This window comes from Rana temporaria, chromosome 6 (genome assembly GCF_905171775.1).
Source record: "Rana temporaria chromosome 6, aRanTem1.1, whole genome shotgun sequence".
Classification (NCBI taxonomy): Eukaryota; Metazoa; Chordata; class Amphibia; order Anura; family Ranidae; genus Rana; species Rana temporaria.
This window is the reverse complement of record NC_053494.1, coordinates 174,535,306-174,553,229: the sequence shown is the minus strand read 5'-3', so window position 1 is coordinate 174,553,229 and position 17,924 is coordinate 174,535,306. Positions and strand designations below refer to the sequence as shown.

At 43.8% G+C, this 17,924-nt stretch overlaps 1 protein-coding gene across 1 annotated transcript in view; it reads right to left on the bottom strand.

Moving 5' to 3' along the window:
• Positions 1–11,066, bottom strand: part of SLC38A11 (solute carrier family 38 member 11) — a 66,275-nt gene extending 55,209 nt beyond the window's left edge. The window contains exons 1-3 of the mRNA XM_040355624.1: positions 10,884–11,066; positions 7,989–8,109; positions 2,431–2,505 (exon numbers count right to left, since the gene is read on the bottom strand). Coding sequence (XP_040211558.1) covers positions 2,431–2,505; positions 7,989–8,109; positions 10,884–10,964 — 277 coding nt within the window. The 5' untranslated portion in view covers positions 10,965–11,066. The remainder of the gene's footprint in view (positions 1–2,430; positions 2,506–7,988; positions 8,110–10,883) is intronic.
• Positions 11,067–17,924: the final 6,858 nt, after the last annotated feature.

The following is a 17,924-nucleotide window of genomic DNA, read 5'->3' as shown; positions in this document are numbered from 1 at the left end:
AAATTGAGACTAGCGTACAAACGTACAAACACAAAACCTATAAAACATCTTATTTTATGTACGTTCAGCTTGAGATTGAACAGACATTCATTTAAACCCTTTCAACAATGTAACGGTTCTTGTTTTCTGGGTCCTTGTGTCTGCACTTTCCCCCTGGGGGATTCACGAATGGGAAAAAGTGTAGATATGTTTCGCTAACTTGTTTACAGTAGGATCATTTCTCTGAGATATTTCCGTGGTATGACATAGAGCTCATTTACCCCAGAGCAAAACAGGAGCAGAGATAAACAGGAGACAGCCATGTGTCCCTTTTAGTGTTCAGATGACAGCGGAGAACAGCATGGTAATCTAGAATACAATTATCAGGACATGCTGAGAATTAAAGTGGACCAGAACTCAAAGAGTGAAGATCTGCTATGTAACCGGAAACACCTAGAAATGTTAATTGTACAACAGCAGTAACCTGAAAGATTTACTTTGTCTTTAATTTCCCCTAAAAATAGCAATGGTAACCTGTCCCTCGAGCCTCATAGCTGACACAGCGGGAGACGCCGGCCTGACACCGTGTGTGGCACCCTGGGCATCGCTCCCCCTCTGCCTCAGCACCTGCCTGCAATCCAGGGACAAATCCAGGGACAGACGGGCTCTGAGGACAGTGTTCTCAGTCCGGGGACTGTCCTCGGAAACCAGGGAGGTCTGGTCACCCTACTTTAGAAAGTAGCACAACATGGTGTGAATTGCATCCTCGAGTACTTCCACTCTCTTGTAGACATTGGTACCAGCACTACCACTGCAGGAAATGCTGGCCCACAAATGGCTGCCCCTTCACCATATCACCTGGCTGCTTCTTCACCAGCCCACCTAGCTTAAAGCGGGAGTTCACCCTAAAAAAAATGTTTAACCTTAGATTGATGCTCATTTTGTCTAGGGGAATCGGCAATTTTTTTTAAAATCGAAGCTGTACTTACCGTTTTAGAGAGCGATCTTCTCCGCCGCTTCTGGGTATGGTCTTCAGGACTCAGCGTTCCTTCTTGATTGACAGTCTTCCGACGGTCGCATCTATCGCGTCACGAGTAGCCGAAAGAAGCCGAACGTCGGTGCGGCTCTATACGGCGCCTGCGCTCCGACGTTTGGCTACTTTTGGAAAATCGTGACGCGATAGATACGACCGTCGGAAGCCTGTCGGAAGACTGTCAATCAAGAAGGAACGCCCAGTCCCGCAGCCCATACTCGGAAGCGGCGGAGAAGATCGCTCTCTAAAATGGTAAGTACAGCTTTGATTTTAAAAAAAAACTAGCCGATTCCCCTAGACAAAATGAGCCTCAATCTAAGGTTAAAAATTTTAATTTCTGGGTGAACCTCCACTTTAAGGTGACCAGATTTTTAAAATGAAATCCGGGGACATATTTTTTTTTTTAGTAATGGCGGCAATCAGCGACTCTCTGCCCATTGCCACCGCCGCCCGCCTCACAGCCTGTCAAGTCTAAAGCCCTGTACACACGGCCCAGAATCTCGTCAGGAAAAAAACTTAGTTTTTTTCTGATGAGATTCCTGGCAAGATTTTCTTGCCGGCCGAGTGTACACACACACCATTCAAAAGAACCGCCATTCTTTTGAATGGCACGAACGCGGTGACGTCATCGACTACAACGAGCATGCGCTTGTCACATTCGATGCCGTCGCCGCCATCTTGCTTCACCCAACCTATGCCTTGGAAGCTACCGCGCATGTGTCAAAGTCATTTCGAGCATGCGCAGGTTTCCATGGAGAGGTAAGTATACACACGCTCGGGTTTCTCGGCAGGAAAACACTGCCGAGAATCTCACAACGAGAAAATAGAGAGCAGGTTCTCTATTTTTCTCGTCGAGATTCTGGTTTTCTTGATGAGAAACCTCAAAGCCTCGTACACACGCACGGTTTACTTTGCAAGAAAGCTCTGCCAGCAGTTTTCTTGCCAAGAAAACCGTGCGTGTGTACGAGGCTTCACTTTTCCAGGCCCTGGCTACTACTGGGTGAGGAGCAGAGGAAGATCACTGGGCCAGGGAAGGCAAGGAGATAAACAGGCAGGCGGCTGGCCGGGACTGGCCAAGGCAAAAACAACATGTGAGTGGAGCTGAATGGGCATGCAACCAAAACTGAAGACATTTTCCCCCCCGCTCCGACCAGCACATGATCATCAGAAAGGGGCACAGATAATGGAAAAAAAATACACCCCTCCTACTAGTAGCAGCGATAGAGCAGGGGTGTGTAATTCAGATTTTTTTATTTTTTTATTTTTATTCTGCACCGATTGTCTTTCAAATTGCCCCAGCCCCCGTTCAAATCCAATCCGGGGACAAAACCGGAGACAGACTTGGTTCGGGGACAGTGTCCTCAATCCTAATAATAATAATAATAATAATAATAATAATAATAATAATCACAGCCTACCTGTGACATAGGCAACTCCAAATAAAAGCAGAAGACCCAACGGTAAACCAGCCAGCTTCATAGAATATGGCAGACCTAACAGCAGAATGGCAGAGAAAGCAGTGAGTCCATCTTAATAATAAATATAGGCAACTTCCACGCTACTATGTGCAATATAATGTAAACACGTGTAGAAAAGAGGTGCTGCTCAACACTGAATGTGTTCCCACATAAATAAACAAAATGACAAAATATTGGGAAGCGCTACCTCCTCACCCAGCTACTCCCTGCTGGGCTCCAAATAGTAAATGTATAAATGAAATCTGTGAAAACCAATGAACTCTCTGTGATAGCCCATATACAGTATATATATGGGTCTCCAAAAAATGTCTCTATGTGCTAAAAAGAACAATCAAATAAGCGTAAATCCATAAATTAATAACAGTTAATAAAAGTAATAAGCTTGATATGGTGATTCATCAATTTTTTATACGGTAAACACTATGGGGCAGATCCACAGAGATCTTCACCCGCGCAGCGTATCAGAGATACGCTACGCCGCCGTAACTTACCCGGCTTTAGTTCGAATCCTTAAAGATTTTGCGCCGTAAGTCTATCTCTGGCGGCGTAACGGTGCGTAATTCAAATTGGCGATTAGGGGGCGTGTTTCATTTAAATGAAGCGCGTCCCCGCACCGAATGAACTGTGCATGCGCCGTCCCTAAATTTCCCGCCTTGCATTGCGCTAAATGACGTCGCAAGGACGTCATTTTTTTAACATAGACGTGAATTACGTCCATTCCGATTCACGAACGACTTACGCAAACAAAAGAAAAATGTAAAATTATACGCGGGAACGACGGCCATACTTAACATTGCGTACGCCACCAAATAGCAGCTTTAACTATACGCCGAAAAAAGCCGACTAGAGACGACGTAAATGAATGCGACGGTCGCTCGTACGTTCGTAGATCGTCGGAAATAGCTAATTTGCATACTCGACGCGGAAAACGACGGGAACTCCACCCAGCGGACGCCGAAGAATTGCATCTTGGATCCGAAGGCGTACGCCTGTCGGATCTAACCCAGAAGCCGTCGTATCTTGTTTTGAGGATTCAAAACAACGATACGACACGGGAAATTTGAAAGTACGCCGGCGTATCAGTAGATACGCCGGCGTACTCTCAATGTGGATCTGGCCCTATGTCAGTTCTTTTCTTACCCTTATAACCAATGTATGAGGAATATCATTTAAAGGGTTTGTAAAGGTTTGTTTTTTATTTTCTAAATAGGTTCCTTTAAGCTAGTGCATTGTTGGTTCACGTACTTTTTCCTTCCATTTCCCTTCTAAATGTTTTTTTTCTTTGTTTTCTTTGTCTGAATTTCTCACTTCCTGTTCCTCCTCAGTAAGCTGTTCTGGCTGACTAAACACAGCTCGGATGATGGTGTGAAGTTTACCAAGGAGAAACAGGAAGTAAGAAATTCAGACAAAGAAAATAAACATTTAGAAGGGAAATCGAAGGAAAAGGTAAGTGAACCAACAATGCACTAGCTTAAAGGAACCTATTTAGAAAATAAAAAACAAACCTTTACAACCCCTTTAAGGATCAGGAGTCCTTATACTGACAGAGAAACGTCAGATTGCTGGATTGATACCCCTAAGGGGAAGGCATTACTGGACCCCTTTGTGGGTCTCCCTGGGAGGTGAGCACATAATGTGACCGGTGGAGGGCACTTTGGTGTGCACAGCAATTTTTTATTACCTGGACTGTCACTATTGGATATCTAGACACTTGCACAATGCATAAAGAAGAGCGCACTAATTGAATGGAATTCATGAATCGCCATATAAATCATACTACTTGTATGAACTGTTATTAATTTGTGGACTTATGTTTATTTGATTGTTCTTTTTAGCACAGAGACATTTTTTGAGACCCCTATACAGGCAATCACAGAGAGTTCATTGGTTTTCACAGATTTCATTTATACAGCAGCAGGGAGTAGCTGGATGAGGTAGCGCTTCATAATATTTTGTTATTTAGTGAGTCCATCTTGTCTACAGAAATCATTGATGAGAATTTCATTTATAACACAACCCATAAAAGCATTTTTTGTACAGCAACCCATAAGAGGCAATCGGTATTAAAGGATAAATGCACTTTCGGTGTTAAATTCATCTGTCACTTCTCCTGCCAGATCTTCACTGTGCAGCCCACTGAAAGCCACCACCGCAAGGGTTCCTGCAGTAGTGAGGACAGGTGAGTATAATGCCCTGTACACGCGATCGGTTCGTCTGATTTTCCCATCGGTGAAAAGTAGTGAGTGTACAGCTTGTATAACAGTGTAAATTTGCTGTCCCCTCAAAATAACTCCACACACAGCCATTAATGTCTAAACTACTGGCAATAAAGTGAGTACACCCCTAAGTGAAAATGTCCAAATTGGGCCCAATTGGTCATGTTCTCTCCCCGATGTCATGTGACTTGTTAGTGTTACAAAGTCTCAGGTCTCAAGGTCTCAGGTGTGAATGGGGGAGCATGTGTGTTAAATTTGGTGTTATCGCTCTCACTCTCTCATACTGGTCACTGGAAGTTCAACGTGGCACCTCATGGCAAAGAACTGTCTGAAGATATGAAAAAAATAATTGTTGCTCTACATAAAGATGGCCTAGGCTGTAAGAAGACCCTGAAACTGAGTTGCAGCCAGTGGCGGTGTGTCCATAGTGGGCGCAGGAGCGCCGGCCCCTCTCTCCTGCACCCAATAACTCAACAATACATAGATTCATGCATTGCATATTCAAGTGGCCGGCCCTCTGTTGAGCCCCGGTCATCTGAATAACAACGGTGGGTGTGTTTTGGAAGTGTCTATCAGAGCCAGTGGGCTCTAATCGACTACCAATTGGTTAACCAGAGGGCGCACAGGGTGTGTTCGCTGGTTAACACTGACACGTGTCTCAGCCAATCAGGTTCACCGGGTCTGGTTACCGGTCACCTGATTGGCTGAAGCGGCATCGAGGACGTGAGATGACATCGAGGGAGCGTGGAGGAGGATGGCTGACCCGAGAAAGGTAAGTGCCTGGGGGGGGGGGGGAAACTGGCTGCATTTTACAGGGCGAAAACTGGCAGCATTTTACAGGGAAAACTGGCGGCATTTTACGGGGGAAACTGGCGGCAATTGATGGGCACAGTGGCAACAATTGATGGGCACAGTGGCGACAATTGATGGGCACAGTGGTGACAATTGATGGCACAGTGGCTGGGTTTGATGGCACAGTGGCGACAATTAATGGCACAGTGGCTGAGTTTGATGGCACAGTGGCTGCGTTTGATGGCACAGTGGCGAGAATTGATGGGCACAGTGAGGCTGCAATTGATTATTTATTTTTTTTCGTTTGTTTCCGCCGCCATAAAATTTTGAGCATCAGCCGCCACTGGTTGCAGCACAGTGGCCAAGACCATACAGTGGTTTAGGACTCGGAGGACGGGTTCCACTCAGAACAGGCCTCGCCATGGTAGATCAAAGAAATTGAGTGCACGTGCTCAGCGTCACATCCAGAGGGGACAGCAAATTTACACTGTTATACAAGCTGTACACTCACTACTTTACATTGTAGCAAAGTGTAATTTCTTCAGTGTTGTCACATGAAAAGATATAATAAAATATTTACACTTTTGTGAGATACTGTAGGTGTAAAAGGTTCCTAAAGTGTTTTCTGCATTTTTTGACAGGAACGCTTACTAAACGCACCCCCAAACACTTGTGCTCCATTGCAGTGTAGCACTTTGCTGTGTTTCCATTCAAAGAATGCAGACAACACTCGTATTTTGTATGTTGAGGTGCATTGGAGCCCATTTATTCTGAGTAGCCTGTGTTGCAGTGCACTGCGGTATATTGTAAAAGGACTCTTATAGCTAGATTCAGGTAGAGTTAGGTCGGCGTCCTAACTCTGAATCTGCGCCGACCTAAGTTTAAGTGTATTCTAAAACAGAGATACACCTAAACCTATCTAAGATACGACGGTTTGCGCCGTCCTATCTTAGGGTGCAATATTTAGGCTGGCCACTAGGTGGTGCTTCCATTGCGGTCGGCATAGAATATGTAAATCACTAGATACGCCTATTCACAAACGTACGCCCGGCCGACGCAGTACAGATACGCCGTTTCAGTAAGAGATAGTCCGCCTAAAGTTAAATTGCAGGTTAGGATGAAGGAAAAAAGCTGGGACAGCCGCACTCCAAAAAAACTCCTCCTTTAATTAAAAATCACAAAATACATGCCACAGCAAAAAACAGCACAACAAAAGAAAAGCTGACGTTTCGCGCTATGCCTTAGTGCTTCTTCATAGCCTAAAGTTAAAGATGCCCCCTAGGTGGCGTAGCCAATGTTAAAGTATGGCCCCCGTTCCCGCTTTGAAATTCGAAAATTTTACTGCGTTTGCATAAGTCGTCTGTGAATAGGGATTTACGTCGTTTACGTCCACGTCGAAATCAATAGGCCCGTGCAGCGGACTTAGCCGCAATGCACACTGGGAAATGTAGGCGCACCGCGCATGCGCAGTTGCAAAAAAACGTCAATCACGTCGGGTCAAGCCTAATTATCATAAAACACGCCCCCTCAGCCAACTTTTAATTAGGCGCCCTTACGCCCGCCCGCTTTAGGCTACGCCGCCGTAACTTAGCAGGCAAGTACATTGTGAATCATGTACTTGCCTCGCTAACTTACGGCGGCGTAGCCTAAATGCCTTAAGCTACACCGCCGCAAGTATGCGCTCGCCATCCTGAATCTAGCTATTATTCCACAGGGTCGTGATTTTGATTTAAATGTGACAGTTGGTAATGCCCCGTACACACCATCACTTTATGTGATGAAAAAAAACGACATTTTCTGTGAAGTAAAAAGTGACGTTTTTGAAACTTCAATTTTCAAAGACGAAGTTGCCTACACACCATCGTTTTTCTCACAATGTTCTAGCAAAGCGAGGTTACGTTCCACCACGTTTTTCCATTGAAGCTTGCTTCATAAGTAGCTTCTGGGCATGCGCGGGTGAAAAAACGTTGTTTTAAACTACGTTTTTGCTACACACGGTCAATTTCTGTGAAGTAAAAGTTGACGTTTTGAAAAACGACACATAAAATTGAAGCATGCTTCAATTTTTTTTGGTCGTTTTTTTGAAGACATAAAACGACGTTTTCCCCCACACACAGTCAATTAAAGTGACGTTTTTAAAAACGTCATTTTTTTTCATCACATAAAGTGATGTTGTGTACGCGCCATTAGACTTTATTTTATTTATTTTTTAATGAGCAAGTGAAAAAAAACTAGTATATAAACTGTTCTTACAAATTTATTGTAAACTTATTGAAAAGGAGTTCTCATCTAAGCAAGCCATACATATACATCTATAGGGAAAACCAGGACAGGGGAAGTGCGTCTTGATCGGTATCTCAGTGGTGACAACTGAGCCATTATACAGCATTTAGAGAGTGTTCAATTATATTACAGATGACTGTTACCTGCCAAAGGGCAGTATGTATGGCTGCCACTTCCCAATGAGAAGAGCCAGGGGTACATCCTTACCTATCATTCCAGTGCCAAGGATGGCATTGATCAAGTTGAATCCTGCCCAGAACACATTGCTAGTACATTTATTGTCCTCTTTATCCTCTTCAACAAGTAATTCTGTATCATTTATATCTATCTGCAAAAAAAGCAAAGAAAATAATGTCTGATAATAATCTATACATAGTAGGAGATATATTAGTATACATACAATACAGTAGGGGATTAAAGGACCATACCAATGTTTTGTATATATTTCATGGAACTACTAAGTTATATATGTTTGTTTTGCATTTTTTGTACCTCAATGCATGCCAATCCATGTTAAGCATGCTGGTGCAATCTGGTGCCATCCATTCATTCTATATTCACTTCTCAGTTTGTGTATTTCTTGTACCAGGCTGTTTGTGATTTCTGATTGCTTATTGTATTTGTCTTGGAAGTTTCACGGATAGTCAACTCTTACGCCGCGTACACACGATCGGTCAAACCGATGAGAACGGTCTGATGGACCGTTTTCATCAGTTAACCGATGAAGCTGACTGATGGTCCGTCGCGCCTACACACCATCGGATAAAAAAACGATTGTGTCAGAACGCGGTGACGTAAAACACAACGACGTGCTGAAAAAAACGAAGTTCAATGCTTCCAAGCATGCGTCGACTTGATTCTGAGCATGCGTGGATTTTTAACCGATGGACGTGCCTACAAACGATCGGTTTTGTTCTATCGGTTAGGTATCCATCGGTTAAATTTAAAACAAGATTGCTTTTTTTTAACCTATGGATAAATAACCGATGGGGCCCAGACACAATCGGTTTGGTCCGATGAAAACGGTCCATCAGACCGTTCTCATCGGTTTGACCGATCGTGTGTACCCAGCATTATCCTCATATTGATCAATGGTTCCAAATGTAAGCCTAAGGCAGGCCATACACAGTGCAAATTTCTTTCTTTCACAGGAAAGAAATTTGCATGATTCCCCCATCAAAACAGACAGTACTGAGGGGGGAATCCGGGGGGGCAAACCTAACCCCTGCCGGGAGAACACAGTAATTATCACTAACGGCTATAGCAGCTGCTAGCAATAATCACAAGGAAATCCATTTGATCAGCTTTAAACATTCAGGCTGCTCATTAACAGTTCGATTCTTGGCTGGTCCCTGCAGAACCGGATGAGATTTGGACTGTGTATGGCCGTCTTAAAGCGGTGGTTCCCCCTTAAAAACAACTTTTTCTTATTCCACTGCCCCCCCACATTCCATCACGATTAAGGCTCTTATTATTTTTTTCCTGCTGTACATACCTTAGTACAGCATATTCACCCGTGCATCCGGGTTGCGAGTCCCGCGGGAGTGGGCGTTCCTCACATGCTGTTGATTGACGTTTTGCCCAAAAACAAGCTCACCCCCCGTCGCGTAAGCCGCGTCACGATTGGCGAAAGGAGCCGAACGGCGATGCGCATGCGCAGTATAGCGCCGACTTGCCGTTCGGCTCCTTTCGCCAACCGTGACGCGGCTTACGCGACAGGGGGGAGCTCGTTTTTGGGCAAAACGTCAATCAACAGCATGTGAGGAACGCCCACTCCTGCGGGACTCGCAACCCGGATGCACGGGTGAATATGCTGTACTAAGGTATGTACAGCATGAAAAAAATAATAAGAGCCTTAATCGGATTGTAATGTGGGGGGGCAGTGGAATAAGAAAAAGTTGTTTTTAAGGGGGAACCACCGCTTTAAGATTACTCAAAAACATAGGCGTGCGCACAGGGTGTGCCAGATGTGCCCAGGCACACCCTAATCATCCTGTGCAGCACAGATTCCCCTACTGCTTGGCTGCAGAGAAAGGGAACTCTGTCCTCAGCCCCATTCTCTGTCTCAAAAATGAGATATTAGGGGTCTGTTTAGGCCACCGATATCTCACTATAGTCCCCCAATGGTGCTCCTAAAAAATTGTAAAATAAAATAAAAAATGATTGGAAAAAAATATTGTAAAAAAAAAAATGTAATTGTAAAATGTAATAATAAAATAAAAAGAAACTACTGACAACAGTCCCTGCCCACTGACACCATCCACTGTTCTACTGGCACCGTCCATTTCCCTACTGCTATATATATATATATACACACATGCGTTTTTGAGCTTTGGGGTGCACACCCTAATGTAATAGGCTGCGCACACCTATTCTCAAAAATAAATGTAAAGATCAGCACTAGTGATCAATGACTGGAGGGGGTGGACCAGTGGCGGCCTGTAATGCATGGCACAGGGGCACAGCCCCCTATACATGTGTCCGGCCACCTAATCTACATGCGGGGTGGATTCCAATGTCATATTTTTTTTAAGAAGAAGAAGCATGTGATTAGAGCCAGAGGCTCTAATAGACTTCAAATAAGGGTGACCCGACCGACAAACCATGCATTCACAACCCCTACCCCCCCCCCCCCAACCAAAAATATATACCACCAGCCGCCACTGGGGTGGACCTTTCAATCATCTACCCATCTTCCATTCATAGAATGATCAGTGGGACAAGTTTATAACTGTAGTGTGCAATGTAATAATCAAGTGTTCATTGCTGGGCAGTCTATTGCAATGTTTATCTATCTGTAAATGTGTCAAATACAGTGAAAATGAATGAACTAAAAAGGTGTTTCATTGAAATTTTCGGAAAATATAAGTAGGGACAAAAAAGTAAAGAGGGTGAAACTCCCTAACAGGACACAGCAAAAAAATAAAAACTTGGCAAAGATCTAATTTTTGCTAATTAAATAAAAATTGGGGTACAGATACATTTTAACAAAACAGAAAAAATATCCTAATAAGTAATATTTTAGATTGAAAGCTTTACTGTACTTATGGTGCTATATTCTATATAATCATCACATCATTAATAATACATGAAAAGCAATACCTGCTCTGTCCAGCTGTCCTGTGCTGGGGTTGTTGCCATTCTGGACACTGCTCTTTGCGGCCAGGAGTTGTACATTTTCATAAAGCAGCCATGGTCCAAAACGTTTTTTACTGACCAGGAAGGATCACTGTAGCACAGTAAGCTGATCTATATACTATTGCCATAAAGACAGAATGATGAGAATCTTGCTGGCCAATGAAAAAGGGGAATGATGGTCATAAAAAGAAAGCAGCAGGAAAGAATGAGTTCAGATTTATGATAATGTGTAACTCAATAAACTGGCCTAAGAACTTAAACCTATTAGGGACTACCTAATTTCATAAAGACATGGCTTACCACCAGCAACAGAGAGGTACTATTAAAAGAATATAAAATTAAGTAGCTCAGTTAAAAAAAAGGCATACTGCACGAAATCTGTTTTCTGTCTTCTGTAGAGGGCTTCCCTACTGAGGTATACATAAACATAGATACGGTATAATATATACTGTATTTATCTTGCTATAACACGCAGGGCAGCTGATAGAAATCATGGGGCCCCGTACAGCCTACCTGACGGGGCCCCCTTCAGCTCCACCCCTGGTCCCGCCTTTAGCTCCACCCCTGGCCCCGCCTTGAAACTGTCTCTGCAGCATGTTATGGGATTGGCGGCATTGGTAGGCACCTGGAGCAGAAAACCCGGGGGGGGGGGGCTGCCGTCTGAAATTGAAATTGAGAAGCGGGAGGGGGGGGGGCTGCCGCGAATTGAGAAGCGGAGGGAGGCCCTTTACAAATTATTAATAAAAATGAAAAAATATATAAAATAAATATATAAACATTTATAAAAAAAAGGGGGGGGGGGTTGCCATTCAGGGCCCTGGGGACCTCTGGGCCCTTTAATTAAAAAAAAAAAACATTTATAACAAAAAAAAAGGGGGGTTTGCCACATGGAGACCTCATGAGCCCTTTAATATATATATATATATATATATATATATATATATATATATATATATATATACATATATAAGGAATAAAAAGAAAAAAAAATGAAATAAAATAATATGAATAAAAAATAATTTATAAAAAAAGGGGGATTGCCATCCGGGGCCCTGGGGACCTTTTATATATATATATATATATATATATATATATATATATATATATATTTATATATATATATATATATATATAAAATAAAAAAATATATAAAAATGTATTTATTTTTTTATAAAAAAACGGGGTGTTTTCATCCCGGGCCCTGGGGATCTCCGGGCCCCTGGGGACCCCCGTACCCCTAAGAAAAAAAAATTGTCCCTTTAATAAAAAATAAAAAAATATATATATTAGAAAAAATATATATTTTTTTATAAAAAATAAATAAAAAAAGGGGGGTTGCCATCCGGGGCCCTGGGGGCCTTCGGACCCCTGGGGACCCCCGGACCTCTAAAAAAATAAATAAAATGGCCCTTTAATAAAAATTTAAATAAAAATATATTAAAAAAAATATATATTTTTTTTATAAAAAATAAATAAAAAAAAGGGGAGTTGTCATCTTGGACCCTGTGGGCCTCCGGGCCCCCTACAACAGGGCCAGTTGTACTGGCTTATCAGCCGCCCTGATAACACGCCCCGGCATATAGCGCGCACCCCCGAACTTGAAGGAAAATTCCTGAAAAAAAAAAAATACTTACAGTTTGGATGCCCCTCGTCGGTGTCTTGCCCGTCGTCCATCGGCGGCCTCGTCCGGTCCGGCGTCCTTCTGCGGCCATCGTGGTGTCCTCTCCGCTCGATCCCCGCTTCCCGCGCTGTGCTTGAACCACTGCGCCAACATATACTGAGCGCAGTACACTCGGGTATAGTCAGGCAGGCTCGGCTCCTCTTGAGCAAAGGACGTACAGGACGCACAGGACGTGACCGCGAGAGGAGCCGAGCCTGCCCGACTATACACGAGTGTACTGCGCTCGGTATATGCCGGCGCAGTGGTTCAAACACAGCGCGGGAAGCAGGTATCGGCGTATATCGAGCACCCATGATTTTGCCCTGATTTTTAGGGCAAAAAAGTGCGCGGTATACGCCGATAAATACGGTAGTTGTCTAAATAGGCCTTAACAGGGCATGAGTTTTTCTGTATGCAGGTACCTTGGACAGATCATGAATTATATTTTTTAAGATTTTTAAGTCCTGCCATGAATAGGGTGACCACGTGTCCCGGATTGCCCGGGACAGTCCCGTATTTTGCAGGTCTGTCCCGGGCACATTCATTCCAGGACAATACAGTGTCCCGAAATGAAACTGGCACAGCCACCCCCCCGGCCAATCTGATACCCCCAAAAAAGGCCGCCACATCACCGCTTTACTCACTGACAGTACTTGTCCTGGCTGGGAATGCCTGGAGGAGCACAATCCCGCCCCCTGATTGTGATTGGACAAATCATAAATCCTGCCTCTTGTGTCCAATCACTGTACTGTGATTCATTACAGCACAAGCTGATTTTTGGGAAGGGTGGGTTCCCTCAATGGTAGTTTGGAAATGTGGTCACCCTAGCCATGAACGTCCTTGTTTAAAATCTTTCTGTTAAAAGGGGACAATGCCCTCCCCTTGTCTCCCATCTACAAGTGCCCATTTCAGGTCACATTATGTAAACATGGTCCACTGTTGTCACCTTCAGCAAACTCACCCTGAGAAACACCATGCAGCCATCAGTGGAGTGACAACTTTTGGGTGTTTCAGATAACATGCCAACCCAATGCACACTGTGGCTCCTCCCACCAACCCTTGTATCACCACTGTGTTCTGTAGTAATGTTGGAGTTGTCGGCAGGAGTCACAATTCACAGTTTGTGGCTAAGACTCCATTCACACCCAAGCAGGGCGATTTTCAGGCGTCTTTATTTGAGAGTTTTGCAAGCGTATTACGATTGTTTTAGAAGCATATTACAAGCATTTTACATGTGTATTCAAGCTTTATGTGTTTTTATTTTAGCCAATAGAATGCACTAGGGGGAGGAGTATAAGGGTGGAGAGCTGTTGTTTTGCCAGAAAACATAGGCTCATGTTGAGCATTTGTCGTTTCCATTAAAGTCTATTAGGCCAATCTGCCTCAAAGGAGGCTTGAAGGCACTGTTCCTCATTTAGGGGGGCTGTTTCTCTTTGGAAGCAAAGTCCATTGCCCCCCTTTCCTCCTTATTTGTTTGGGGCTGATCTGAGGTGTGAAGGTGCAGAAATTGGAGCTGATCTGAGGTCTGAAAATGCAGGAATTGGGGCTAAACTGAGGTCTAATAGGTAGATTCAGAAAGAGTTGGCCGGCTTATCAGTAGATAAGCCGACCTAACTCAGAATCTACGCTGACTTATGTTTAAGTGTATGCTCAAACAGAGATACGCTTAAACATATCTAAGATACGACGGCTTGCGCCGTCCTATCTTAGATTGCAATATTTTGGATGGCCGATAGGTGGCGCTTCCATTGCGGTCGGCGTAGAATATGTAAATGAGGAGATACGCCGATTCACGAACGTACGCCCGGCCGATGCAGTACTTTTACGCCATTTACGTAAGAGATAGGCCGCGTAAAGTTAGAGCTAGGCCCTAGTTGGAATAGTAATGTCAAGTATGGCCGCCGTTCCCGCGTCGAAATTCGAATTTTTTACGTTGTTTGCGTAAGTCGTCCGTGAATCGGGATTTACGTCGTTTACGTCCACGTCAAAATCAATAGGCCCGTGCGGCGTACTTAGCCGCAATGCACACTGGGAAATGTAGGCGCCCGGCGCATGCGCAGTACTAAAAAAACTTCAAAAACGTAAGGTCAAGCCTTATTAACATAAAACACGCCACCCTTACACACATTTAAATTTGGCGCCCTTGCGCCCGCCCGCTTTAGGCTACGCCACCGTAACATAGCAGGCAAGTACATTGTGAATCATGTACTTGCCTAGCTAACTTACGGCGGTGTAGCCTAAACAGGCTAAGCTACGCCGCCGCAAGTTTAGGCAACTCTTTGTGAATCTACCTAAAAATGTATAAGAATTGGGGTAGATCTAAAGTGTTAAGGTGCAGGATTTGGGGCTGATCTGAGGTCTAACGCTGCGTACACACGATCGGAATTTCCGCCAAGAAAAGTTTGATATGAGCCGACCGTGTGTAGACCCCATCGGACTTTTTTCCGACAGCAAAAATGTGAGAGCTGGTTTTCAAATTTTTCGACTGGAAAAGTTCTTGTCGGAAATTTCAATCGTAAAAATCTCGGAATCATTGAACTTCATTTTTTCTCGGCTCGTCGTAGTGTTTTACATCACCGCGTTCTTGACGGTCAGAATTTCCGACAACATTTGTGTGACCGTGTGTATGCGACCCAAGTTTGAGCCAAAATTCCGTCGGTTTTCTTGTCGTAATTTTTTGATCGTGTGTAGGTGGCGTAATGGTGCAGAAATTGGTGATGATCTAAGGCAGGGGTGCCCAACCTTTTGAAAAGTACTGCGCCCCTAACTCTCCCTCTGGTAATGTTAGCGTATCAATATTCGTCATCGTGTAATTTTCCCCAAAAATAATTTTTTAGCACCATCCGCTACTGGTCAATAGTCTTGTCAGCTTTAGCCTTTTGTCATTTTGACCACTCTGGGTATCTGTATGGAGTAAGTTGTTTATTGTAAAAGACAGATCCACCTTCTTTTAAAACTGGTGCTGTTTATTGGCTGTTGTTATTACATGTTACATCCTGCACATCTAAATAGATAGAAGAGATTCCGTTCAACACGTAATGCCATACTGAAGTCATTTCGGTGTCATGAATTGTGAATTTTAATGGATTTTAAATGTCTTTCCAATTTTCATAACGGACACTAGAGGGCAGCCTGTTATATGTTTTCTTAGGAGGCTTAGGTTTGCTTGCTGTCTTTTGCTTACAGAACAGAATACCTGTCATGTCCGAAATGTGAGGATACATTTCTGGCCTTATTCTGAAAGTGCTCGGTGTCTGGTTGTGTCTGCTTTCAATATTTCTGAAATAAAGATACATCCAAAAAGTGCTGGGGCTTGACTGTTTAAAGCGGGAGTTCACCCTAAAAAATGTTTTTAAGATTAGATTGAGGCTCATTTTGTGAAGGGGAATCGGGTAGTTTTTTTAAAAACGAAGCAGTACTTACCGTTTTAGAGAGCGATCTTCTCCGCCGCTTCCGGGTATGGGTCTTCGGGACTGGGCGTTCCTATTTGATTGACAGTCTTCCGACAGGCTTCCGACGGTCGCATACATCGCGTCACGAGTAGCCGAAAGAAGCCGAACGTCGGTGCAGCTCTATACGGCGCCTGCGCACCTACGTTTGGCTACTTTCGTAAAATCGTGATGCGATAGATGCGACCGTCGGAAGCCTGTCGGAAGCCTATCAATCAAATAGGAACGCCCAGTCCCGCAGCCCATACCCGGAAGCGGCGGAGAAGATCGCTCTCTAAAACGGTAAGTACAGCTTCGATTTAAAAAAAACTAGCCGATTCCACTAGACAAAATGAGCATCAATCTAAGGTTAAAAATTGTCATTTCCGGGTGAACCTCCACTTTAAGCGTATTCTGGAAACCAGATACGCTTAAATTTGGCTAAGATACGAGCGGCGTAAGTCTCCTACGCCGTCGTATATTGGGTGCATATTAACGCTGGCCGCTAGGTGGCTCTTCCGTTGTTTTCCGTGTTGAATATGCAAATGAGCAAGATACGCCAATTCACGAATGTACGTACGCCCGTCGCAATTAGTTACGCTGTTTACGTAAGACATACGCCGGCGTAAAGATAAAGCAGGTCTCTAGGTGGCGTAGCCCATGCAAAGTATTGACGTCAGAACAAGTGTATCTTTTTACGTCGTTTGCGTAAGTCGTACGCGAATAGGGCTGTGCGTAAGTTACGTTCACGTCATAGGCAGTGTTCGACGTATCTTAGGCATTCTATCCGACGCATGCGCACTGGGATAGGTCCACGGACGGCCCATGCGCCGTACGTTTAAAACGTCATTTACGTGGGGTCATGCTTTATTTGTATAAAACACGCCCACCTCTTCCCAATTTGAATTTGGCGTGCTTACGCCGGCCCCATTTACGCTACGCCGCCGTAACTTAGGACGCAAGTGCTTTGTGAATACAGCACTTGCCGCTCTAATTTGCGGCGGCGTAGCGTAAATACGATACGCTACGCCCGCCCACACTTACGCCGGGGTACGTGAATCTAGGCCATAAAATATATTTTTTTTTTCCTCAGTTTAAATTCCCTGTTCTGCCTCTCTATGGAGTGATTACGGGTGATTGGCGCCCCCTCTGGGCAGTGGTGGCATGTGTCCACAGGTGCTATTTTTAGCCCAAAAGCGCCTGAAAAACACCCCAGTGTGAAAATGGTCTTACAAAGGAAACATTTTTAAAAGCCGGCAATGATTTTGACAGCTGTCACTGCCAGTTTCTGTGTTGTAAAAATGTTTTGAGGGATTTTTGTGCTTTATTTTGGCAATAAATGTCATTTACTGGCAATTTACCACTTCAGCCCTGGAAGGTTATACTCCCTAAATGACCAGACCATTTTTTGCGATACAGCACTGCGTTACTTTAACTGACAATTGTGCGGCTGTGCGACGTTGTACCCAAATAAAATTTACGTCTTTTTTTCCCCACAAATAGAGCTTTCTTTTGGTGGTATTTTATTTTTTGCGCTATAAATAAAAAAGACTGACAATTTTACTTTTTGCTATAATACATATCCCCCAAAAATGTAAAAAATCGAATTCTTCATCAATTTAGGCCAATATGTATTCCCAATAAGCATATATTGATTGGTTTGCGCAAAAGTTTTTAATAGCGTCTACAAACTATGGGATAGATTTATGGATTTTGATTTTTTTTATTGTTTTTAATGGTAATGGGGGGCGATCAGCCACTTTTAGTGGGACTGCGAAATTGCAGCAGAAAAATCTGACACCAAAAGTGACACCAATACAGTGATCAGTGCTACAAAAGTGCACTGATCACGGTATAAATTACACTAGCAGGGAAGGGGTTAACTTCAGGGGCAATCAAAGGGTTAAGTGTGTTCCC